The sequence below is a fragment of the Lithobates pipiens genome, unplaced genomic scaffold, assembly GCF_037356315.1.
Source record: "Lithobates pipiens isolate NorthernLeopardFrog02 unplaced genomic scaffold, aLitPip1_a1.2 Scaffold_8, whole genome shotgun sequence".
NCBI lineage: Eukaryota > Metazoa > Chordata > Amphibia > Anura > Ranidae > Lithobates > Lithobates pipiens.
The window spans coordinates 496243823-496261021 of record NW_027507903.1 but is presented as its reverse complement, the minus strand read 5'-3'; the positions used below and the strand labels follow the sequence as shown (position 1 = coordinate 496261021).

The window sequence follows — 17199 nt, the reverse complement described above, 5'->3', positions numbered from 1 at the left end:
GGAACGGAGCCTAGCACAGAGAGGCTTAGGGCAGAGGACAGAGCCCACGGACACAGTGGGGGGACAACGCAGGATCCTGGGGACAAGGTAAGTATACTGCACCAGAATCCTGCAATGCAATCCAGAGTGTGGTTCTGGGGGTTCCTGCTAATGGTGCTGAAATTGAACCCCGAGCCACACTTGGGAAAACCACCAGGGAGGTTAAACGGTAAGGAATTTCACGAATGTAATAAGTGTTTAGTGTGGGGGGTGTACTAATGGGGGATTTTTTGCCCATCCCAGAGTTCTGCTTTAAACTAGGGTACACACGTTCAGTTTTCTTTTTCGTTCAACCAGCAGGTTGCACAAAAAAAAACCTGACAGGTGCCTACATTAACACAAACGCCATGTGATGCAGGGATCTCACCCCAGCCAGAATACACAGGAAGCGTTGATCCAATGCTGAATTTCCAGTCAGTGGGAGTTAAAGAAATTACATAGTATCTGTGGTCAGTAGGAGGAGGAATAGTGTCCTATCATTGGTATTAGTTGGAGGAATAGTGCCCCATAATTGGGATTAGTTGGAGGAATAATGTTGCATAATTGGTATTGGTTGGAGAATTAGTGCCCCATATTGCCCCATCGTTGGCAGTAGTCAGAGGACTAGTGCCCCACCATATGTAATAGTCGGAGGAATAGTGCCCCATCATTAGTAATATGTAGAGGAATAGTGCCCCATCATTTGTAATAACCAGAAGAATAGTGCACCATCATTGATATCAATTGGAGGAATAGTGCCACATCATTGGTATTAGTCAAATGATTTGTGCCCCATTGTTGGTATTAGTCAGAGGAGTAGTGCCCCATAAATGGTGTTAGTCGGAGGAATATTTCCCCATCATTGATATTAGTCGGAGGAGTAGTGTCCCATCATTGGTATCAGCTGGAGGAATAGTGCCCCATCCTTGGTATTAGTCAAATGAATTGTGCACAAGAAAGCTTGCAAAGAGTTTGCTGAAGACAAACAGACTAAGGACATGGATTATTGGAACCATATCATGTGGTCTGATGAGACCAAGATAAACTTATTTGGTTCAGATGGTGTCAAGCGTGTGTAGCGGGAACCAGGTGAGGAGTACAAAGTGTGTCTTGCCTACAGTCAAGCATAGTGGTGGGATTGTCATGGTCTGGGGCTACATTAGTGCTGCCGGCACTGGGGAGCTACAGTTCATTGAGGGAACCATGAATGCCAACATGTACTGTGACATACTGAAACAGAGCATGATCCCCCTCCCTTCGGAGACTGGGCCGCAGGGCAGTATTCCAACATAACGACCCCAAACACACCTCCAAGACGACCACTGCCTTACTAAAGAAACTGAGGGTAAAGGTGATGGACTGGCCAAGCATGTCTCCAGACCTAAACCCTATTGAGCATCTGTGGGGCATCCTCAAATGGAAGGTGGAAGAGCGCAAGGTCTCTAACATCCACCAGCTCCGTGATGATACCCATCCTTGGTATTAGTCAAATGAATTGTGCACAAGAAAGCTTGCAAAGAGTTTGCTGAAGACAAGCGTGTGTAGCGGGAACCAGATGAGGAGTACAAAGTGTGTCTTGCCTACAGTCAAGCATGGTGGTGGGAGTGTCATGGTCTGGGGCTACATTAGTGCTGCCGGCACTGGGGAGCTACAGTTCATTGAGGGAACCATGAATGCCAACATGTACTGTGACATACTGAAGCATGATCCCCCTCCCCTCGGAGACTGGGCCGCAGGGCAGTATTCCAACATAACGACCCCAAACACACCTCCAAGACGACCACTGCCTTACTAAAGAAACTGAGGGTAAAGGTGATGGACTGGCCAAGCATGTCTCCAGACCTAAACCTTATTGAGCACCTGTGGGGCATCCTCAAACAGAAGGTGGAGGAGCGCAAGGTCTCTAACATCCACCAGCTCCATGTCATCATGGAGGAGTGGAAGAGCACTCCAGTGGCAACCTGTGAAGCTCTGGTGAACTCCATGCCCAAGAGGGTTAAGGCAGTGCTGGAAAATAATGGCGGCCACACAAAATATTGACAATTTGGGCCCAATTTGGATATTTTTACTTAGGGGTGTACTCACTTTTGTTGCCAGCGGTTTAAACGTTAATGGCTGTGTGTTGAGTTATTTTGAGGGGACAGCAAATTGACACTGTTATACAAGCTGTACACTCACTACTTTACATTGTAGCAAAGTGTCATTTATTCAGTGTTGTCATATGAAAAGACATAATAAAAATGTGAGGGGTGTACTCACTTTTGTTACACACTGTATATATATATTTTTTTAGAGGTGAAATCATAGTCTTGTTTAGCAATTGTTATTGCTCTGGGCTGCTGAAAATGCTAACTGCTGTTGCTTGTATTGAAGAAGTGCTGTGTATGCACGAAGTTGCTGTGATTATGGCTTACACAGGGCAAAGGACTATCTCCTTCGAAACATATGACAGCGCTGGTAGATAGACACGTGCTTTCCAATATTGTTATTTCCTCTAGATGGCCATACACAACAGTGGTAAAAGAAAGATGAGTACACAAGGGGATTTCATGAATCTATTGTGTTTCTGTTCACGGACAAAACACAGATTCAGTTCAAGGACTCCATCAAATGTGACCTCTGCATTTGAACACAGCACTGCTCAAACACATGCGCTTGAACATAAGATGCAGGATTTGAACTGCGTTGACTGTAAAGCAAACACATCTCAATAGGATCTACTGCATCTATAGAAGCTCAATGCAGAGCAGGTCAGCCTCAGAACTGCCATCCACTCTGCAGCACCAGTCTAGGAAGGTTTGATTTCCTTGGTGGCAGACGGGCAAGTAACTCAAATACTTGGTAAGAATGTCGGTCAAGAATCGCTATGTTGTAAATGACATCTTTTAGTTCAGTGTTAGTGCAGAATAATGGGATCGGGGGGGGGGTAAAAAAATAAAATGCTCAGAGCCCCAAAACGACTTGGGCCGGGCGCGCTTTATAACAAACTACTGTTAAAAATCTTCTAAAATTCCCTTTGACAATCTGAAAAACAAGGCCACCTCCAGACAGTGTTTTTTCAAAGGAGACGAATGGAATGTGAAGCGTCTTTATAAATATTCAGCGAGTTTTAATTTTTCACTCTTCTCATTAAAAGTGATGTTCAGAGGAATGTTTCTGGCAGACAAGCGGAGAAAAAGATATTCTTATCTTGTAAAATGTAAATAATAAAAAAGCTCAGCAGCCATTTTATTATGAAGACATTTAAAGGTCATGAAGTGGATTATAAAAATGTTTATTAAAAGGTGACAGTGACATTTTGCTAAAGAAGTGTTTAAAAAATACATGACAGTCCTCCCATAACACTTCACAATCAGCCTGTGTATCTCCAGACGGCCCAGACGTTCCCAGGATAGTCCTGAGTTCCCTATCAGCACCAGCTAGAAATCTCTTATCTTCCACCCTTCGCTCTCTACTTTTCATCTTCGCATCTCTGTTGCTACAGTGGAGCATCTTTCCTGTATTTTAAGCACCTCTCTAAATTATAAGTAAACTATGACCGGGACTGGCGCTACCATAAGGCGGCTTAAGCAGCCATCTTAGGGCACCAGGATGGGGGGGTAAAATCCAAATCTCCAGCCATACGCTGGGGATTCTGATATTTACAGTGCTGCAGACATGCGTTTTTTAACACTCCCGTATAGTGGCCGGTGTTCTGTCGAGAAGTGCCCCCCATCGAATAGTGCCTGCGATGTACTGCGCATTTGCCGATCAGCTGGGCTGATGTAACCAGGGCGCATGCGCACATCGTAGGAGGTATTACTCAATGGGAGATACCATTTCACAAGCACAATTTAAACCTATACAAACAGCGGGGGATGACCGTAGTTCTCAGATTGTGCATCGCTGCTGCTGGAGAGCGGCTTGTGGGTGTGTTGAAGAGCTGGTTTTGTCTGTCAACAAAGCAAACCCGCCTTGCAACACACACAAAACCGGACCATTATCACACTGTAAAGCTGCCCCGCAACAGCGAGGCACAATGTGCGAACTACGGTCTCCCCCCGCTGTTTGTATAGGCTTCAATTGTGGCCGTGAAATGGTATTTCCCATTGAAAGATGCCTCCTACCATGTGCACTTGCACCCTGGTCACGTCGCTCCAGCCGATCAGCTAAAGTGCGGCTCTGTCCTGCGCATGCGCGTGCACTATTCGATGGGGGGCACTTATTGACAAAACATCGGCAGTGTGTGTATTTTAGTTAAGCCGACTTTGATGTGGAAGTAATACAAGTGACTGTGAAGCCACCTATCGCTTCCATGATCACTGCTGTCCCACCTGTGGGCCCCATGCTGTCATGGCGGGTGTCTCTGGAAAGTGCGGCGGGTGCTCAGCGGACTTCCGCCCGCTCAGCCTCCCTCCTCTACACAGACCCGGAAGTGACGTGGATGACATCACTTCCTGGGCCGGAGCTGTCATTCTCCGGGATCAGTGCTGGGAGAATCGGCTGATGGAACACTGCAGTTGAGTAGCAAAAAAAAACCTTAGAGTACATAAAAAACAATCTTAACGTGGACATATCATCAGATGTATGCTTGTTAACTCCATGCAGACATTACAGACACATAAATGCAACCTAGCAAACATTAATACACGCTTTTCTGCCGAGTATCATCGGTTCAAATCCCAACCATGGCACTAACTGCATGGAGTTGGCATGTCCTCCCTGTGTCTGTCTGGATTTCACACTCCAAAGACATTCTGGTAGGGTAATTGCCTGCTATATAATTTGGCCCTGTATGTGTATGTATGAATGTGAGTTAGGGACCTGAAGCCCCATACACACTATCAGTTTTTCTGCTGAGTTTTTACTTCAGATTTACCAAAACCATATAATATGAGGTCAAACCTTAGGAGTTTCAATTTGTATGCAATCAGGCAGGCCCTTGTACTCCATGGTTTTGGTAAATCTGAAGGAAAGACGTATAGTGTGTATGGGGCTTTAGATTGTAAGCTCCTTGAGGATTAGGACTGATGTCAATGTACAATGTATATGTAAAGTGCTGTGTAAATTGACAGTGCTATATAAGTACCTGTAATCAATAAATAGTTGTGGTATGATAGCATGCAGACTGAGGCTACTTTCACGTTGGGGCCGCCCATGCGTTAGCGCTAAAGCACCGCTCGTTGTAGCAGCGCTTTAGCGCTGTTTAAGCGATGCCTTTCCATCAATAGCGGGGTGCTTTTATCACCCGCTAGCGGCCGAAGAAGGGGTTAAAAACTCCCATGTTCGGAGCTTCCGAGTCACTTTTCAGGCACTTGGGAAGCACTGCCCATGCATTGCAGGGACACAGGGGGCAGTTGCCCTGAACACAACATTTGTAGTAACATAAAATCATACCTACTAATGTCCTGGATTTCTTGGATCTCCTGGAGTCCCATGGATCTGGGCTGAGTTCTGGAAGCCCAGTGCCAGAAAAAGTTCTGCAATTGGCTGCACAGATTCACTTGGCAGGGGTACCCTGGGTCACTAACACTGCAGTGACTCTGACCCAAGGTGGGCAAACATGTTTTCCTCCCTGCCGAGTTGATTGGACATCTACCTGCTCCCTTGCTTTTTATTGGACAGTATTCAAAGGGTTGGGATAGCTCTTCCTTGGGGGGTGTAGCCGGTTGCTGCACTTTTCTGCAGCTGCGGTAGCACTAGATAATATAAACCACTTCATGGACATTTTCTGCCAGCAAGATCCCACGAAGACATCATTATTTTCTTTTGCCTGTGTGCATGAGCCTCAAAGTGTAAAGGCCATTTATCGCCAGATCTAAAAAATTCTGTTATTATTAATTAAATGGTGTCTGGGTATAGACAAATAATGATCAGTTTGACAAAATATGGTGGTCATGGATGGAAGCTGCCCAAGATATTGCGGAGCTTCCTTAGGTTTACAACTGTATATTCTCCATATGTATAATCAGGGCTTTTTTTCTCAGAGAATAGATGCAGGAACTCCGACCTTCACCCTTTGTTTCTGCTCCCTACCCGTCTCTAAGCACCGTTCCTTGGTTCCACCTCAAACCAACCTCCCAGTACGGCCCCTTTTAGAGAATACAGAACCAAGTATAATTTTTGCTACTAATGCCGCATACACACGATTAGACAATCCGCCGAACTTTGCAGCGGAGGTCCGCCTAACATTCCGAATGAGCGCCTGAGCCATACCAGGCCGCGTGCCCTCAACATGGGGGGGTGGGCGTTTTGAGGAAGGGGGGCACCCCACCCCAAAGCACCTTGTCCCCTTGTTGATGAGGACAGGGTTGTCGGGGTCTGCAGGCGGGGGGCTTATCAGAATCCCGGCCCCCCACCCTATGTGAATGAGTATGGGGTACATCGTACCCCTACCCATTCACCTGGGGGAAAAAGTGTCAATAAAAAAAACATAACACAGGTTTTTAAAGTAGTTTATTAGACAGCTCTGGGGGTCTTCTTCCGACTTCGGGGGTCTTCTCGCCGGGCTCCTCCGCTATCTTCTGCTCTTTTACCGCTCTTTTAATAGCGGAGGAGCCCGGCTTTCTCCTTCGTCGTCGCCGCCGTCTGGGGGTCTTCTTCTGACTTGGGGAGTCTTCTTCTGACTTCAGGGATCTTGTCCCACTCCTCGGTTCTTCTTCCGGGCCTCCGCTATCTTCTTCCAGCTCTTTTACTAGCATTGGCCCGGTCTGCTCGTTTGTCGCTGTTGTCACCGCCTTCTTCTTCTTCCTTCTTCTTCTTCTCTTCTTCCGATGTTGACACAACGCTCTCTCCGGCTGCAATGCCAGGGATGTGTTGTGCGGCGACTTATATAGGCATAAGGGGTGGGGTCACAGGGGGATGTCACATGGTGACCCTGCCCCTTATGATGGCACCGTCCCAGCCCCAGGACTGTGACATCATAAGGGGTGGGGTCATCATGTGTCCCAGCAGACTGCATCAATAGACCCACTAGGAGCCAGCAACAGTAGAACTTTCCCTCAACAGTAGATCCCTCCCAGAAACAATTGACCCCCCCCCCAGAAACATAAGACCCCCCCCCCCCCACTAACAACAATAGACCTCCACACAAAAATAGATCTCCCAGCAGCCAGCATCAATAGACCCTCCAGCCTACCCCAGCAATCCTTGCCATTACATACATTCATTGCTGGAGGTGCCGGAACTGCATTCCACTGCGTTCTTGCAGAAAAAAAGCCCTGTGTATAATGTATTAATACTATAGCTTGTATCTACCTGTCCATCTGCTTCAACTTCTTTAAAACATAGGTCAGGGCAGGGAAGGGAAATAACAGAAGACTAATGTGTATTTGCAAAGGTTTGCTACTTCAATCTATAGCTCTTATTGCTCTTTTTATTTGTATTGCCAAATAAATCAAATATCAATAAAATTCCTATGCATAAAAAAAAAGAAATATCAAATTGAAAACATGGCATGACGAATAAAAATCTGCCAAACCAGAGATGACTTTCATGGAAATGGTGTGATAATTACCTAAAATGCATTCATACTGACAATAACTATAGTTTGCCATCACCATTAGATTTAGCCCTATTTTCAACTTTACAGCAACATTATGTTTTCTAGGGTTTTTTTTTTCTCCAATCATTCAGCTTAGTTCTCTGTAATATACCCCATTATCTCTTATTCAATTACGTCTAAAACGCTCGTCCCTGTTATTGTCTATGGGAGAATGTGCAGAGCGGAGTGAAAGCTTTTCGCAGATAATAGAACAGAATCCCCAGTAACGACACTCACTCTTCTTCCATTTTAATGTCAATTTAACACATTCAGCCAGATTACATAGAAACAGCCGCTTTTCATGTGAAATTATAGATCTGCCTCGTCCTCTCCTATCCCGCCACTTCCCTGAGAGCTCACAATTGTTACATTTATGTTAATGTACATTATGGGTGAATATAGATGTATCCTTTGTGAAATTTTGCGGCTCTAAGCTGTGTTTTTCTTTTTCAGAATATAAATGTATTCAGAATTCAAATATACCTATATTGGTTTTGGGTCTTTTTTTTTTTTTTAAAGTTTGTAGTTTTTTTTTTTCTGGTGTTTTATTTTTTTTAGTATGTACAACCTATGGCCAATTCATTGCGTTGTATTTAGCACGGCACTCCATACAGGGCTGGGGCAAGTGGTGGGCAGGAGGGGTGGCTGCTCTGGGCACTGTGTGTGTGGGGGGGGGCGCCACAAGAAGATTGGGAGGGGATTTGTGTTAAGAAGGTGGAATTTGGGGAGCGGCAGGTGGTAAGAATTCTTCTAGGAGGTCAAATTTGGTGATGATTTAGGGGGATTTGTGTTGGGAGGGGGGTGGGGGACGTGGATTTGTGCTAGGAGGGGGGATATGAGGGGTTTGTACTGTAAAAGTAATATGGTAGAGGGCTTATTTGGAGGGTTAGGGCTGGGGGTTGTGCTAGTAGGGGTGATTGGGAGGTATGTGTGCTAGGAAGCAAAATGTGTATGTGCTAGGATGGAGGATTAGAGGAAGGGAATTTGTGTTGGAAGGGGGGGATTTGGAGTGGGGTGATAGGATTTGTGCTTGGGGGGGAAATTTGAGGGGTAGAAGATTAGAAAATTTGTGCTAGGAGTGGAATTTTTTCTTTTGTTGGGGGGGGGGGCTGATAGTTGTGCTGGGGGCATATACAGAGAGAGAGGATTTGAACTAGATGGGGAAAAAGATTTGTGCTGGGGGTGGGGATTTCAGTGGGGGGGCGGATTTGTGCTGGTATTTTTGCTTAGGGGATGAGCATGCAGATTATTGCTTGATTTTTTTTTGGGTGGGGGGGGGGGATTTTCGCTTCCACATAAGGCTCATACATCTTGGGGGGGATGCAATTTGGCACTCTGGACTCTAGATGATATGGTTCCTGCACTAACCACAACACACCAGTACAGTAGGTGCTGATGCACTACATTGCAGCATACAACAACCAGAACTGTTTTCTGAATGGTCAATGCAGTGTACAAGATCTTACGTTAAGCCCCCTTTGTCAAAACTCTCCATTATGCTGTGGGCACTCAGACCCTGGGCTCTTAGCAGCATCCAGTGTGTGTGCGGCCAAAGCCAGCAAACTTGGACTCAAACCATCTGTGTCCAGGCTCAGTTGGAGATGCCACTTGTGTGACGATGTATACAGCGCCAGCAACGGTCATTGAGTTGCACCCAATAAACACAACTCATCCCTTAAACTTTTAGACTGTATATCATTACTACATATTATAAATACCTTTCACTATTTAGAATCATTAGTGGGGACTGATGAGAAATTGGTGAGGTGTGCATACAAATTACATGCATACTTGATCAGCGTATTGTCTGTACTGCACCTGCCCTTTTACCGCACAAGTGCAGTGTTGGCATACATGGATCTCCTTTGTGCTGCAGAGACTGGTCACAGGCATGGATCCAGTTCAAAGGATGGTGTTGCAACAAGGAGCACTTCCCAGATCAAATCCCCAATATGTGCAGTAAATACACAGGGGGCCCTCTCCTTGGGACCTATCTACATACCTGGGGACAAGGTATGTCTTGTTCCCAGGACAGGTATGTAGATCATAAAGAATAAATGTGAAAGAAAACATGACTGGTGAGGGGCTATTTTATGGGAAAAGAAATTTGGTATTTTTTTTAACATTAGTCAAACTCTGCAAGTCTAGCTGAAATTGTTGTGGCCACAAAGCAAACCATTGTGGCCAGGGACTGTGTACAGTCCCATCTAGCTGCAGTGGTGGATTTTAGATGGGCAGTTGGTGGTGGTACAACCGCAGCTTAACCACCTGTATGTAGTGCCATCTGTGTGCCCATGTGAAAGAACCCTTAACCACTTAAAGTGTTAATAAACACAGGACCCTGCATTCAATAGATCTGGTCTCCCACAGTATACAGAACATGGAAATGCAATTGTTTTAGCAAATATAAACTGCTAAATACCTTTTTTCAACAGCAGTACATAACATTCTTGTGACTTCTATCAGTGTCTCGCCGAACATTAGTTAATGGAGAAATATAGCCAAAGCTTGTTTGTCTGTACTTCTATGGATCACAAAAGTGCAATTCGTTTTGCACTTTTGTGACCCATTTTCAGACTTCAGCCCGCTCTCTGCTGACGTCACGGATTTGAGTCCTGGCACTGCATCATCCCGACAATAAAGTCTGCATCCGCCAGGTGCCTGGACTCACACCCGGCTCAGCCTCTCAGCGAGCCGCTGAGAGACTGAGCCAGCCGCTCCGCTCCCACCCCCTCCACAGCCCAGCGCTCCAGTGAGCGAGGAGGGAGCAGAGCAGAGAGCTGTGACTGACAGTCTACAGCTCTCTGCTCACAGAGTTGTGAAAACCAAGCGATCGGCGTGTTCAATTGATTCTCAGGGCTGAAGTGTCAGGGGACAGATGCAGCATCGGACCAATGCTGCATCCACTGAGGTAAGTATGATTCCGAAAAAAGAATAAATCCTTTGCTTCTCTTTTAAAGCTTGTAGGCGTTTTCATCCTCCTCTGACTGTCCTATGAGGCTGCATGAACCCTGACCCTCTGTCTGTACAGTGCTGATCACATACACCCTCCCCACCCCAAAAAAAAACCCTCTCTAGCAATGCACACACCAAACTGAGCATGTGCAGAGTGCCTCCAGGGCTCTGTACTATCAGTGGATGGATTAGGGACAGTAAAAGAATTGGAGGATAAAAAAAAGACGAGATCAAACAGCCTTTCTATACAGTGCAGAGGATTAATCCCATAAGTTACACAGTGAATATAACAAGCATGTTTTACTGCACATACAGACTGATTTTACTGTTGTGGGTTTAGTAACAGTTTAAGATCCAGAAGATTTTACTGTCTTCGTGACCAGGCAATTTTTTGCTATTCGGTTGTGTGCTATTTTAACTGGCTACTCCGCATTCATACAACGCTGTGCACAAATTCAATTCTTATATTTTTTTTCACACAAATATAGCTTTCTTTTGGTGGGTATTTAAACACCTCTAGGTTTTTTATTATATAAACAAAAAAAGATGTAATTTCTTTATGAATTTTGCCCAAAATGTTTTCTGCTACAGTGAGGGAAAAAAGTATTTGATCCCCTGCTGATTTTGTATGTTTGCCTACTGACATAGAAATGATCAGTCTATAGTTTTAATGATAGGTTTATTTTAACAGTGAGAGACAGAATAACAACAAAAAATATACAGAAAAACACACTTCAAAAAAGTTATAAATTGTAGGGCTGTGAAAATTAAAGATTAATTCCTTGATTAATCAACACATTTTTTTGATCGATCAAAATTATTTTGATAGGTACTCACTTCTCCGCCGGCTTCCAGGTCTTTAGGGTGTTCCGTCGGAGATCCAGTGATGTCACGGACATCAACGTCACTGGACTCCTCCCCCCTTCCCCAAGTGCCTTTGTCTGCTAACGAAGGGAAAGGGGGGAGGAGTCCGGTGACGTTGAAGTTCTGATTAAATGTAACGCATACGGGGGAGGAGCTACGCATGACGTCACCCGCTGCTGCCCTACGGAACTAACACCATTGTCGGCTTTATATGCTGTGTTTTTATCATCTTTATGTGAGTAGTTTGTGATTATATATAGTGTATACCACATTTACCACTGACTAATGCAGAGTTGTAATGCAAGGAGATCAGCTAAAAGTAGTTGGATCTGTATGTGCGTTATAATTAATCGAAATTAGTCAATTAATCGATTATAAGACGCGCCGGCGTATAGTCACCAAGAAAACAATTGGTAACACACTACGCCGTGAAGGCATGAAATCCTGCAGTGCCCCCAAGGTCTTTCTACTCAAGAAAGCACATGTACAGGCCCATCTGAAGTCAGCTAATGAACATCTGAATGATTCAGAAGAGAACTGGGTGAAAGTGGTGTGGTCAGATGAGACCAAAATCGAGCTCTTTGGCATTAACTCAACTCGCCATGTTTGAAGGAGGAGGAATGCTGCCTGTGACCCCAAGAACACCATCCCCATCGTCAAATATGGAGTTGGAAACATTATGCTTTGGGGGTGTTTTTCTGCTAAGGGGACAGGACAACTTCATCGCATCAAAGGGACAATGGATGGGGCCATGTACCATCAAATCTTGGATGAGAAGCTCCTTCCCTCATCCAGGGCATTGAAAATGGGTCGTGGATGGATATTTAAACATGAGAATGACTCAAAACACACGGCCAAGGCAACAAAGGTGTGGCTCAAGAAGAAGCACATTAACCACTTAAGCACCGCCCCACAAACATATACTGCGTCAGGGAAGCCTTTAAGCACAAAATCACGTGCCTGTACATGATTTCTCTTCTTGGCTCTGGGGTGTGCGCACTGTGATTGGACACAGCGGGAGCCAATCAGCGGGTCCGGCGGGCCACGATGGCAGCCGACCACCCGGGATAATTCGCTGGAGAGGCAGAACAGCAGCCTGGCTATGTAAACAAGGCAGACCGTCGTTCTGTCAGAGAGGAAGAGAGAGATCTTGTGTTCCTGCTAATTGGGAACACAGATGTCTCTCTTCCTTCAGTCAGTCCATCCCCTACACAGTTAGAAAGCATTCCTTGGGAGCACACTAACAGTGCATTTTTTTAGCACTGACCACTGTATTGGTGTCACTGGTCCCCAACAAATGTCACTTGGTGTTAGATTTGCCGCAATGTGGCAGTCCCAGTCCCACAAAAAATCGCTGATCGCTTCCATTACTAGTAAAAACAATACATTTAAAAAAAAAAAAATTCATAAATAAATCCCATAATTTGTAGATGCTATAACTTTTGCACAAACCAATCAATATATGCTTTTTGCGATTTTTTTTTTTTAACCAAAAATATGTAAACGAATACAAATTAGCCTAAACTGATGAAGCAATTTTTTTTTTACATTTTTTTTATTGGATGTGTTTTATAGCTGAAAGTAAAAAAATATTGTTGACAGTCTTTTTTTGTTTATCGCGCAAAAACAAAAAAAAGCGTAGAGGTGATCAAATACCACCAACAGAAAGCTCTATTTGTGGGGAAAAAAAGGACATCAATTTTATCTGGGTACAACGTCGCACGTGCAATTGTCAGGTAAAGCAACTCAGTGCCATATCACAAAAAACGGCCTGGTCAAGAAGGGGGTAAAACCTTCTGGAGCTGAAGTGATTTAGGTCCTGAAGTGGCCTAGCCAGTCTCCAGGCCTTAATCCCATAGAAAATATGTGGAGGGAGCTGAAGGTTCGAGTTACCAAACGTCAACCTCGAAACCTTAATGATCTGCAAAGATCCTGAAATGTGTGCAAACCCGGTGGCCAACCTGGTGGCCAACTACAAGAAACTTCTGACCTCTGTGATTGCCAACAAGAGTTTTGCCACCAAGTACTAAGTCATGTTTTGCGAAGGGATCAAATACTTATTTCACTCATTAAAATGCAAATCAATTTATAATTTTATTTGAAATACATTTTTCTGGATGTTTTTGTTGTTATTCTGTCTCTCACTGGTAAAATAAACCTACTGTTAAATCCGTGGGCAAACGTACAAAATCAATAGAGGGTCAAATACTTTTTTCCCCCACTGTAAATTTCTTTTTATAGCCCCATAGCTGTATGTCTTTAGTGTGAGATTTAAGGCACTGCTGTCTCACACTTCCAGTCTCAGGAAATTTAGAATGAGATTTGATTATGTCAAAACTTTGCTGCTCACTGTTCTCCTTTCTGGAGATTATGACACGATGAAGCAAAGTCCTGCCTTTACTAAGATAGCCACCTCTATACAGTAACAGAATAGACATGGTAAATGGTAACTCAATAATGGTAAAACGGTCAGTCACATGGAGACCACAGGTAATATTAATGACTGTGCCCCCTGACTACCCTTTTCTGTGGGCAGCATCCAGAGTTAATTTCCTCTTTAAGACCCCTTTCACACTGGGGCATTTTTCAGGTGCTTTAGCGTAAAAAAAAAGCGCTTGAAAGAAGCCTCATCTGCAGTCCCAATGTGAAAGCCCAAGTGCTTTAAGAGCCATTTCACAATGTCAGCACCCGAAAAACACTCGTAAAGCGTCGCTTAAACTAGCAGCGCTTTACCAGCATTTTTCGAGCATTATTGGAGCGCTTTTAACCCCTGCTAGTGGCCAAATAAAGGGTTAAAAGCGCCCTCAAAACGCTGCTGCCAATATTGCTTTTCAGGTGTTTTACAGGTGCTTCCCATTGATTTCAATGGGAAGGGGCGCTTTAGGAGCGTTGTATTCACCGCTCCAAAAGAGCTGCAAAGAAGCTGCTTGCAGGACTTTTTTTTGACGCCCTGCCAGTGCAGCGCCTCAATGTGAAAGCACTTGGGCTTTTACATTGGGATTGCAGTTGTGGCTTCTTTCAGGCACTTTACAGGCGCTTTTTTTAAAGCTAAAGCGCCTGAAAAATGCCCCAGTGTGAAAGGGAACTCAGTGTGAAAGCACTCAGGCTTTTACATTGGGATTGCAGTTGCAGCTTCTTTCAAGCGCTTTACAGTCGCTTTTTTAACGCTAAAGCACCTGAAAAACGCCCAAAAAACGCCCCAGTGTGAAAGGGGTCTAAAATCCCAACAAAGACCACCTTAACTTCACCGTTCCCATTTTATAAAATCTCCACCTTTTTGTCAAATTTTGTGGAACTCTTTATTTCATCCCTTGTACATCCTATTTATCCCTTTATAAACGAGGGGATGAATTATCTCGAGCACTATTATAAATAGGCAGATCAGTCAGAGCTGATATCACCAATGAAAAAGTGGGTAAAGATGATTTCTGACCAATTATAAATAGCCCCATTGAACACAAATTCAATGATTAGCAAAGCAAGGAAAACAAGATCCAAACTCTAAAGGATAGGTTCCCAAGGTAGATATTGGATTAGAACCAAGCTTCAATCAGAAAGGGACAAGAGGACAAAACGGTAAAGGTTGCAGACAAAGTCAGACAAACAGGACAGCATTAAGGACGACAGGTAACGGAGATGAGAATAACTTGGCCCAACAATTCTGGGAATTGATGCCACTGAGCACTTTGCAGAGCATGCTGGGTACCATCGCTCCTTGTTAATGTAATGGCCTTGGACAGATGGAACGCAGGCAGTGTTTAAACAAAAAAAACTTGTTTACTGGGCTGACTGTGACAAGGAGCTCATAAAGGGATTCGCTGGCCATTCTCCATCTACATAAAGGGAGCCTGTGTCAGGCATACTGCAGACTAGAGGAGTTGTGGCTAAAGACTCGGACATTAGATGTTGCCAACTTAACCAAAAAATAATCGCAGTCATGTCTATTTTGGATGAGACCATGCTGTGTTTTTAAACACACTTAGTGGACTTTTCAGTAACCTGCATTAATAATATCCTGACATATCACATGATAAAGTACAATATAATTTTTCAAAAATGTGCCACCGTTTATCATGCAAAAGCAGTCCCTAAGCTTAAATCAGATGACTTTGCCCTAGCTGCAGGCAGGAGGAATCATTGCTTCATTCTCCCATCCTTCAGTGATCAGCCTGCAATATTGTGACCACAGGGGTGGTCTGTGTCAGAATAGTATGAACACATTCAGGAATTGCACAGAAATCAGAATTTGCATTGATTATGTAATCTCTGAACTGGCATCTCAGTCCAAGAAGTAGATGGTGGCCCTGGATGATACCCGAACAAAGAAGATTTCTTCAGTCTGGAGAGAAATATAGAGGCATTGTCAAGAGTAGTGCTCAGTGGTAATAGGTAACTGTTTAGTTACCATGTTAAAAAAAAGTCCACATTAACAGTCCTTCTAGGATCAGTTAAAAATAAAAGAATGGCTAAAATATTTTTCGTGTAGAAAGTTGTTCTCTAGGTCTTCTTCAATGTTAACCTTGACACGTGTCCATTGTCCTATGTCCCGTGTCCAGGGATCAAGGATTCCTCTTTAACTGGAACAGACAGGTAGCTTATATACTGTATCTATAATAAAACAAACATTCTATTAGTCCATATAGATGACTTAGTAACTCTTCCTTTTGTTTTTGTTTTTTTTCAGGACAACAGGTTCTTGGCCTGGTGGAGAATCAAAGTGACTGGTACTTGGGGAATCTGTGGAAGAACCATCGGCCATGGCCAGCTCTTGGTAGAGGATACAACACAGGTATGCCTGACAGAGCTTTATATTATGATGTGACATGCAGAACAACAGAAAACTTCCAGGCATCGGCATGTTATACATAGTTACATTGGTCTAGCTTTCTGATGCCACTAGCAGCTGGAAATAACTGAAATTGAAACTGCTGCTCAAGTAATCTGCACTTGCTTCCAGGTCCCATGCTGAGCGACTGGCCTGATGCATTCCGAATACAGGAGGTCGGCTGCTCAGCACGGGCACCATTCAGAGAATGCTTTGCCAAAGTGGTCTTTGGTTGGATGAGGTGGAGGGCGTGATATCACTGGCTCTCCACCCAGGGCAGGGACAAGGGGTGGGCAGGAGGGGCAGCTGCCCTGGGAGCAGACAAGCAAGGGGGCATAAAATAGATGGAGGGTGGTACACACATTCAATTGCATGTATTAACAGAGAGGGAGGGGGGAAATTCTGGATCCTTTCCCTTACCTTGTCCTGGTACTGTCTCCACCTCATCCAACCGAAGGTTGCTTCAGTGATATCCAGCTTCAAATATGCCAATGCTTGGAATTATTCTTTAAAATATTGCCAAGGTTATCATTGTGTTTATCAAAGAGTAATGTGCAGATTGCTGTATCAATTACTACCTAGTGGCACATCAACCTTCCCGGTTATGCCCATTCTAGTTTCAATAAAGATTTTTCTTAATTAAAAAAACCCCACCCACTGAAGCCTTTCTGGCACTCTTCCACTTTTCCGTTACTCCATCTGAACCTTTGATGAATACCCAGTCCTTCTGGGCATGTAAGAGCATGTGGCCTCCTTCCAGGATTCAGTGTTTGGGCCAATCACCGCAACTGAACGGTGTCTGGTGAGCAGGAGAAAGACGTTAAAATTGAACTTTGCGTATGATCTTTATTCCATATGTTCCAGCTTAGGCCAATTTAGCTATGCACATCTCATACCCGCTAGACCTCTGGGAAAGCTGACAGTCGCTGTAGTAGTCGGTAATAGCCTCTGTCATCCAGGTCCTGTGCCGAGTGACTTCTCCTCTGCATAGTGACCACAGGGGTCGCTCGCTGCC

At 44.4% G+C, this 17199-nt stretch overlaps 1 protein-coding gene across 1 annotated transcript in view; it reads left to right on the top strand.

Moving 5' to 3' along the window:
* Positions 1–17199, top strand: part of LARGE1 (LARGE xylosyl- and glucuronyltransferase 1) — a 665684-nt gene that overhangs the window by 515219 nt on the left and 133266 nt on the right. The window contains exon 7 of the mRNA XM_077469166.1: positions 16044–16148. Coding sequence (XP_077325292.1) covers positions 16044–16148 — 105 coding nt within the window. The remainder of the gene's footprint in view (positions 1–16043; positions 16149–17199) is intronic.